At 35.1% G+C, this 9,961-nt stretch overlaps 1 protein-coding gene across 1 annotated transcript in view; it reads left to right on the top strand.

Annotated features, from left to right (window-relative positions):
• The first annotated feature begins 863 nt into the window (after positions 1-863).
• LeuRS (Leucyl-tRNA synthetase) overlaps positions 864-9,961 on the top strand; it is a 248,471-nt gene continuing 239,373 nt past the window's right edge. Inside the window, exons 1-3 of the mRNA XM_090379080.1 lie at positions 864-1,030; positions 6,505-6,720; positions 8,881-8,961. Coding sequence (XP_090235206.1) covers positions 1,025-1,030; positions 6,505-6,720; positions 8,881-8,961 — 303 coding nt within the window. The 5' untranslated portion in view covers positions 864-1,024. The remainder of the gene's footprint in view (positions 1,031-6,504; positions 6,721-8,880; positions 8,962-9,961) is intronic.

The raw sequence follows: 9,961 nt of genomic DNA, 5'->3' as shown, positions 1-9,961 counted from the left end.
CGGAGGATGCGGAGTGGTCAGGGAATGACCACTGCATATCCCGGAGCAATATGGCCTTAGTTGCTAATGCTCCTAAAAACCAAATAACAACAGCCAAAAAAAAAGAAAAAAAATGTAAGTAAAAGAGTCCTTGCTGTTTTTCTTTGCATCCTTGCCAAAGCGTTCTTGTAATCTACCTTCGCTTGCCTAACCTTCTTTGTGACTTGATTACAGACTAGCTGCTAATAATGAGGTGATTTCTAATGCCGAGTCGTGATTTGAAGGACAAAGGATTTCTACAAAACTGTACTGTGGAAGTGTTGAGAGATGGCAACAGTTCGTAATCTTTCCTGGTGACTATGTTAAAAAGGTGTAACATATCGTGTTTGTTCATCCTTCTATCACAACTACTTTTACAGTATATAAAATAATTTTATACAATTATTGGTGCTTAAATAGGCGATTATATTCACTCTTAGGACAACTATGCTAGAAGTCGCGAGGATTAACATTTAAATATGAGTACAGTATATATATTATAAGCATTAGAAGATGAAATGCCCAAGGCATCATTTCTTATGGATTTAGGTAATTAACTATATAATATCGGTGTCGTAACACCATAGTTTGCCCATAAATTTGAAGTGTGTATCTAGTGTGAAAGGCATCGTTTTAATTGTATATCATATTGTGGGTGCTGTTGGAAACTGTGGTGTTTCTACACCGATATTATATACATTATATATTTATACATTATACTGTATTATATACATTATACAATGGATTATATCCATTTATGCTTATAATGTATTATAAACATAAATGGAGTTCCTGGTTAATTTGTCTACTAGGTGGCGCAGGGAAATTCTTTTGATCCTCGTGTCTTATGTTTTTATAGTTACATCATCTTTTGGTAGTTTTTAGTTGGGTATTTATTGTGATATGAAACTTTTAAATGGCCTTTTGTCATACTTTATTGTCTAGACTCTTCCAATTATAAAGAATTTGGGTTAATCATCGTTGCCTTAAGAAAAACACGTATAATATGTCGGTATGTACTGTTGCCATACACTTTAACATGGCTTCTGTATTATCCACATGGCACATGGCCGAAATCAGGCCGTTTTTGCCGAGTGAATTCCCGGCTAGTAACATTTTGCTACCAAAGCAGTTTTTTATTGCTTTGGTAGTAAATGCTACTTTGGTGCTTATTATTTTTTATTCATTTATTTTTTGTTACTTACATGCTCTGAAAGCTGATGTAATTAAAAATTAAAGTATGGTTGCGTGCTTGGCCAGAGTGAAAGTATATATTTGACACCTTCGTAGATTTATCTGAGCATTTACTCACACACACACACACTTTGAGACTAGCACGAGCCTGTTAGTGCGCCAGAACCTTTGTGCCAGGTTAAGTCCCTCATTTATAACAGGATTATCTGGATATATGTGTGAAGTGAAAAGCATAACGGAAGTATTGGCCAATGCCAAAATTAATAAACACAACACGTTTATATACAAAGTGTATGTGCATGCTACAGTTGATAGTGTGAATATTGTGCCCAACAGCAGGTTGTCAAACCTGGATATTTATGTAGGCTGTATGCAGTGGTTTCCTTCTGCCCTTGGGTCTGTAGCTGTGTTGAGAATCTGTTTTCAGTGAGGAGAAAACCTTCACTTGAGATTAGTACTTTTTAATCCAAGTGAAAAGGCTGCTGTCTTTTCACTGGGAAATTCCAGCAGTCTAAGATCTGACTGGAACCCACACCTTTCCAAATGTATACAAAGTGATTTAGCTATCATATAGGCTAAACAGGTTAAAACCATCATAATTCACCAGCATTGGCATGGGGTAGATCTTTCACTCCATGCCTGTGAAAATATTTTTGATCCTTCAACAGTGGCATAATCAAGATATGGCTAATGTGGCCCAATTCATCACAGACAGAATGCAGTTAAAGAAAAGATCCAGAATAATTGATTTTGAATTTATTTTAAAAATGGCTTTAATTTTTATCTAAATCAGTTATTATAAAGGATAAATTTAGATAGTTTTAGATAAATCTAAAACTAAATATTTTTATTTGATTTTGTAAGTGAATTGATATGATAATTTGAGTAATTAAAACAGTAATATATTAATATAATTTAATAAGGCTTTAATGAAAAGCAAATGTGCATGTCTGATTTTTTGACATAGGTACTAAAAATCCTTAATATTGCTATTAAAACGTACTGTTCTTCAGTACCTTTTCAAAGAAATTTTGAATGAGGGGTCAATAGCAGTAATTCCATTTGATTTCAGTAATTGTAGATGGTAATGTGTTAAAAAGCCTCTACACTCATGAAAATGGTTGAGCAGGCCTAGCTACACGTTTCATAGTGCAACATACATATTTTGTGCCAACCGGGCTAGCTGGGTGGGTAAAGTGTCTGCCTAGCAACCCAAAGGTTGGATTATGGCCACAGAAGCCAATGCGCCAACGAATACCAAATAAAAAAATATATATATATTTTGTAGCAATGACAGTCGCACTTAAAAGTTGAGCTGATGGGCTGAGAGATGACAACTGAAGTTTTAACATTGACAAATGTAAAGTACTGAATATGGGTAGCAGTAACCCCAGAGTAATGTATCAACTGGGTGGTACTACACTGAGTAGTGGAGAATGAAAAGGACCTAGGGGGTAATTGTGCAGTCAGATATGAAGTTTTCTGAGCAGTGCAAAAAGGCTGCAAGAGTAGCTCATTGTCAATGATATACAGTAATTTTGCTAGCAGGGAGTATTATTATTATTATTATTAATATCCATATGATGCAAGGAAGCCTGAGGCTTATGCTGCACCAGGAAAAAAAAAGTTCCTGAGTAACCCTGAGAGAGAGAGAGAGAGAGAGAGAGAGAGAGAGAGTCAAAAGTAGAAGGGAATCACCAAGAAAGAGAAGAATGATAATATCCAGCTCAGGACCCTGGGTGTGCCAAGCGCATACTCACCAGGATAAGGAGGTGATTGTCCCCTTGTATAAGGCAATGGTCAGGTCACACCTTGACTACTGTATATAGGTCTGGAAGCCTCATTTAAGGAAAGATGTAGAGTTGCTGGAACGAGTACAGAGAAGGGCAACAAGATTGGTGTTACCAAGAAAGGCTTAAGTTCTGTAAATTGCAGCTTCTGAAGACTAGGCACCTGCGAGGCAATCTAATCGAGGTATATAAGGCCTTAAATGGTTTGAGCAAGCTCAATACTAATTGGATTCTTCCTCTTGCTCAGATTATTCATCTGAGGGGACATGAATTCAAATTGAGGAAAGACAATTCAAATTGTAGAATAGATGTGCAAAAATTTGTTTTTAGCCAGCAGATGGTTGATAGTTGGAACAGACTTCCATCTGTTGTAGTGAGCAACTTAAATAAGTTCAAGGCAGAAGTAGACAAACATTTGGAGTGAATGGATGGATGAAATGGGAATTTTTTTTTTTTTTTTTTTTGGCTGATGCTATGTAAGCTTGCTTTCTTGCATCATATGCCTCTACTAATGCTAACAGCCACTGATTACATAGTGACATTTTGGTACACACCCTTCTTGAGTACAATAAAAATGTTTTTAACCCCTTAGGTACTTTATTTGATAGTACTATTTCTGGATTATTATTTGGTGATTCTGTTAAGTGTTGCATTTCTAATTTTATATTTGTGTGTTTAATAGTTTAACAGCTAAGTTTCACTTCATAAAGTTTTCTAGAAAGTAATGAATCGAAAAGTACTCATTGAAGTGAGATAATTCTGGGCTGTCAAAATAATTCTGACCTCAGTGCTTCCAAAACTGCCAAACTTCAAATTTTTTATATGTTCAAGAGTAGAATAAGGAAAGGATTTGTTTTAGCTCCCAATAAGGTGGAAGGGACACATTTTTAAAAAAAAAACTTTTTTGCTAATTTTTTCCCCTAATGGAAAACTAAGAAAAAATTGTTTTGCTAATTAATGTTCAGGAGACGAAATTTTTTACATTAATTTCATTGTGCAAAACATTACTTATCAAATAATATGGATGTGAAATTAAAAATAGGCTCTCTGTCTCTGAATTTGAATTGAAAGCATAATTGAATCCCACACGTTCGCTAAATGGAATAAGAGAATAGAATAATATTTCAGTGTGTGATAATAATAACAAGTATTTATGAAACTGAACGGTAGAGTTTAGACTATCACACATAAGCATGCATTGCAATCTCTGAAATCTTCAAATGTGATTATAAACTGAGATCTGAAACGCATAATAAGCTTCTGATTTAAATGCTGCTTCTTATGACTTTACTAGCATGACCCTGAATTCTGGTGACCTCTAACATCCTTCATTTGTGTTGGATGTTCTTCTGAAGGGTGTCACCTGATTGGACAGAGCTTGTAGTCTGATATGAGATACAGGAGGAGACAATTGTGTAGGTTAATCTGACAAAGTAAAAGTTGGTGGGGTCAGTTTAGCTCTTGTGTGGCCCTCTTTGCAGCTCGGAAGGTGTTCAGAATACTCAGCGTTGTTTGATAGCTTAAGGAGAAAACTTTTTTTTTTTTTTTGCCTGGAGGGCCCCCTCCTGGCGTGCATTTTGTCACAGTACTTATCTGGATAGTGTATGAATTGAGAGTGAAGATTAAAGGATAAGTAAGGCTGGCAGAAAATGTTTACCCCCCCTTTATTTCCTATTAATGTTGCCTCTTGGGCTATGGTGCATTGCATATTTAATTGTTCTATCTGTAGATAGAATTGTTCAACTCTTTTCCCTTTCTGCCGAGGTCTCTGTGACCTTATATTTCAATGTCAGATGCTCTCTAGAATTTGATTCATATCCAGCTACTTATTCAGCAGAACTATTTGGACCAATTGTAGAGCCCACCAACCACATGAACTGAACACTCCACTGTTTACAGCAAACTCAGCTTTCTCCCTCTCTTCTTAAATCTACACAATTGATGAGGGCATCAACCATCAGTGCCAACATGGCTGAGTCCTCCATTTGGCTCAGTGATGAAGTGGACTACATTTACAACCAGTTAAAACCCAGGTCCAGCAGGCAACCAGCAAATGAGCATTTCTTTTTTACTTTGTACAGCAAGTTAATCTGGCTAAGGTAAAGAAAGCCCACACGAGAAGCATGCAAAAGTTTGATGAAATTTACTGGTAAAAGTACTTTGCCATAATGACATTTTTATTGTTGCTCGCTCAGTAAACAGATGGTGGGTGTTATCGGTCTGCAGTAGAAGTTGAATCCCACGGGAGCTTAAAACTCTCCCGAAGTGGAGGGGGTAATCTGACCTTTTTTTCTTTAGAATCACTAATTGAATTAACTAATTGAATCACGAATAGAGTCATATTGGAAGTCCTGGCATCATAAAAAATGTTCGTAACGTAGTTTCACCGGTAAACTTTTTCGAAGTTTGCCATGCTTGTGTGAGTTGCCTTTGCCTTTTTTTTTCTTAAGAAACAATTTATCCACTAGTCCACTAGTGATTCTAAAGAAAAAAGGTCAGGTTACCCCCTCCACTTCTGGAGGATTTCAATCTCCCATGGAATTTAATTTCTATTTCTGACCGATAACACCCACTGTATGTTTACTGAGCGAGCAGCAATACAAATGCCGTTATGGCAAAGTACTTTTACCGGTAAATTCATCAAACTTTTGCATGCTTCTCTTGTGGGTTTTCTTTACCTTCGCCGTTAATCCTTTCTGATACAGGCCTGTATTAATACCACACTTTGACTACATTTAAGTCAATACCTATATGGGAGTGATTGTCATCCCATATTTTTTAGCTCGTTAGTAGTCTAAAACCACTCTGTTACCCAGCTATAACTCATAGAATTCAGCTTTTTATGAGTTACAACTGGATGAACAGTGTTCCATCTTCTTGTGCTTTCTCCATTGGAAATTCAAGAAATTTTTATTGCATAGGTAAAAAATGACCCCTCCTACTTAGTAGTTTTTGTGAAAGTTACACTGGATTAAAAATATGTATACTGAAAAAGCAATTTTAATTTATTTTTTATTGCAAAAAAATCTTTTGTAATAAAAGCATTTTACACGAGAACATATGACAGCATTTTACACTAGAATTGTTATTTTCATTGATGTGCTCCTAATAATGATAAAACTTTGACCAGCTTGGAGGAAAGTTCTGAGCCATCCTATTAATAAAATATTAATATATTTTATTAATAGGATGGACATACTGTATATGTTAATTTCATAATATGTACTCTGAAATATTTTGGTTTATGTGCTATCAGAATCTACACCATTTTATTATTTATGTTTTTTAACATTTATTTTCATATATGTTCAAATAATGAAATAAATATAGGATTAAAGTGATAAGACATTTCACTAAAAATTTTATAAAACATTTTATTTAAATGTCAGTTAATAAGTTACTTCACAATACATCCACTTTTAATAAATGGATGCCTTGTATTGTTTTTGACAATTTTTTTTTTTCAACTATTGAATCAGAGGTATTTATCTTGTGTTTATAGGGTACCGTAGAAAGAAAAGGAACCTTTAAGGTTCATACTCTTCAAGAAATAGAATGTGCAATGCAAGAAAAATGGGCAGTAGAAAAGATATTTGAAGAGAATGCTCCACCAACTACAACTAACCCTTTACCAGACAAATATTTTGTTACATTTCCTTATGCATACATGAATGGCAGACTCCATCTTGGTCATAGCTTTTCACTTTCCAAAGGAGAGGTAAGTTTAATTACCATCTAATCTATATAAGATATAAAATCAGGAATGAGAACTAAAGAGTCAAACGTCGTGGAGTTGGAATCCTAGTTAATTGACCAATTATGCCAATTTCTTGGAAAAGTTTACCATAGCATTAAAAAAATATTTAATTAGTTAACTTTTGCCAGCCTTTCTTGGTACAAGTACCCTTTTGTTCCTCTTGCTAATTTAATTGCCTTTCCATTCCAACAGATCCATATCCTTCCTAAAATGAGGCTTCCAGACTGGTATACAGTACTCAAGAGTGGCCTAACCATTGCCTTATATGAACGGATAATCACCTCCTTATCCCTGCTGGAAGTGCCTCCGTAGCCAGGTGGGCAGGAGCAGCAGTGCGTAGCACACGCTTCTTGATTAGACCGGGGTTTGAGCCCTTGACCACCAAATACAGAGGATGCAGAAAGGTCAGGGAATGACCACCGCATATCCCCGGAGCAATATGGCCTTAGTTGCTAATGCTCCTAAAAACCAAATAACAATAACAACAATTATCCCTGCTGGAAAAATTCCTGTATGTCATTGACAAAACCCAGTGAACTGCCCTAGCAGCCTGTCTGTACTGCTTGGATAACTTCATCTCTGAGTACTGTAGATAGGCTGCTAGGGCAGCTGATGAGGGTTTTGTCTCTGTTATCAAAGTAAAAATATCAAGCATGAAAGGGCAACAGACATAGATGAAATTAGTCTGAAATGCTTAACACCGGAGGAAAAAAATGTCGGTGTGACTACATTACCAGCTCAAGATACAGGCAATCCAGGTACCTGGCATGCTGTCCTCAAATGAGCATACGTGACACACATTCTATTTTCATGAATAAATAAAAATTCAGTTATAGATATATCATCCAGCATCTCACTTTGGGTGCAAAAAGCACTAGGTCCACTACTGCATGTACTGTACTGTATTGTATTGTATTGTTATCTGAATAGACTTGTTTAGCCAAGAATGGTACATTTTGCCTAGGTGTCATTTTTTGGAATTAATTCTTTTTCATTTCTGCATACTCGTGATATTTCTTATTCCAGATTTCTTCTTGTAAATACAAGATATTTTCCTCTTGATATTTCCCATTCCCAGCTTACTTTTTGCAAATGCAATATAGGTGTCTCTCTAAGAAGCCTTTCAAGTGATTCACTTTAATTTCTTTGTGTGCGTGCCATTAATTTAAGCAACCCAAACCCAACGCAGTACTAATTGGAGGGGGGGTTGTGGGGAATATTGTCCTTTGTTTAAGCCAGGAGTAGCCAACCTTTTCTTGCAACATGCCACATTGGAAATGCATTGTGTGCCTCCTTGGGACAGATCTAAAAGCTACTGGAATCGTTACCCCCCCCAACCCCCACTGATCCACACTTAACTTCACCACATATTTTAGCTAATTATATAGAGGAATTATATACTAAACACTTGTAATAGAAAAAAAAACAGATTTACATTTAAAATAAAATTAATATTAAGTTAACAGATAAACGTTTGTCCTCATAGAATTAATGTCATGAGAAGTTCACTAGCATTCCTACACCTACACTAAATTAATACTAAAAGATATTATGAGCCAGTCAAGTTTCCTTCATGCTGAAGTCTGAGTCATAATTTCTGGCAATAAAAGGCAAATTTAAAATTTATTTGCCATGCCATTACTTTTGTTCCTTATCTTTAAGTTGATGGTAACTGCAACAGTACAGAACTTCCTTTGTTTTTTTTTTTTTTTTTTTTTTTTTTTGGACCTTGACTCGGTGCATTACAGCATTAGTTGCCAGTATGCCCTTAAACACCAAATAACCAACCAACTTTTAGGCTTTTACATGTAAATGGTGGTGGGGGACATATATTTTTAGGTACACGTTTAACTGAGGGAAAGGAAATCAGAATGAGCACAAATCTAACATGATGCAAAAATATGGTGGCTCTGCTTTAGGTGTTTAGTTTTGTTACTGATATTTCACCTCAGTTGTATAGTTTTTTACTTTGTCTAGAAATTAACTGTTACACCACTTGACGTTTAATCATTTTTTATATTATTTATGTAAAAATTGGCCATCCCCTAGTCTAAGCCATTATTACATTTCTTTATATACTGCAGTAAAAGTGTTGTTTCCATTACTAATTTTCCTTTATAGTTTGTTGTAGGGTACCAGCGATTAAAAGGAAAGAAGTGCCTTTATCCATTTGGTTTTCATTGCACCGGAATGCCAATTAAGGTAAGCATACTCTAAAACTTCAGAGTTTATATTGTCATACAAGTGCCTATTATAATTTTTTTACTGAAAATCTGAATCTCATTTGCCATTTAAATGGATTGTTATATACAGAATTATCTAAATGAAATGTAATCCAGTTTGCAACACAACTAAATTTTATTAAAAATGGAGTTAATTAATGGAATTAATTGCTCAGTATACCCTCAATAAATTGATTGAATGATAAATGGATAAATTTTATTTATGAATTATGTTTTTATCACTGAATTTTGGTTGGTTGGTTTTTATCACTAATTATTGGTTGATCTATTTATTGATAAATGGATAACACAATATGAAGATCTTATTTCTCAATATTTTTTAAATTAATTTGAACAGGAAGTTTTTAAATTAAATTCCATAAACTTATTTAAACAGATTATTTTTTCCTTTTCTTCATAAGTTTTGTTCATTCTATTAGGGTGGGTTTTTTTTTATGAAAACTCCAAACTGTGAATTATTAGAACCTATACTATTTAGTACCATGCATGGGTTGAGTTTGAGAAGATAAAAGAAGATACTCGTTGACATTAGACTTGAATTTCTATAGATTATAATTTTCAAGAAATATGCACGAAGGAAGGTTGTTCCAGAAAACAGAAATTGAATGAATAAATGAGGAAGAAGAAAAGTTGGTTCTGTGAGTTTGAAGTAGGACAGTAAAAGGACATGGACTTGGTTTCGGCACACGTTCGGATTCTTTTGGAAGAGAGAGAGTGGGAATTATAGAAGCCTATTCAGAAGAACAGTGCCCATGGAAGTACCTATTGAAAAGGCATGCAGCATAAACAGAACATCTATGTGTGTGTGAGAGAGAGAGAGAGAGAGAGAGAGCGGTGATGTGAGAGTCATTTTGTGATGAGAGTCATTAATTAACCTAACTGACCTCTTTTCAATGGAATCTAGAAGACAGAGGTTTTGGGGGCACCACCCCCAGGTGTGGGAACAAAATTCCATGGTA

This window comes from Mastigoproctus giganteus, chromosome 8 (genome assembly GCF_048544385.1).
Source record: "Mastigoproctus giganteus isolate SK-2022 chromosome 8, ASM4854438v1, whole genome shotgun sequence".
In the NCBI taxonomy this organism is placed as follows: Eukaryota; Metazoa; Arthropoda; class Arachnida; order Uropygi; family Thelyphonidae; genus Mastigoproctus; species Mastigoproctus giganteus.
This window is presented reverse-complemented; position numbering and strand designations above follow the sequence as displayed.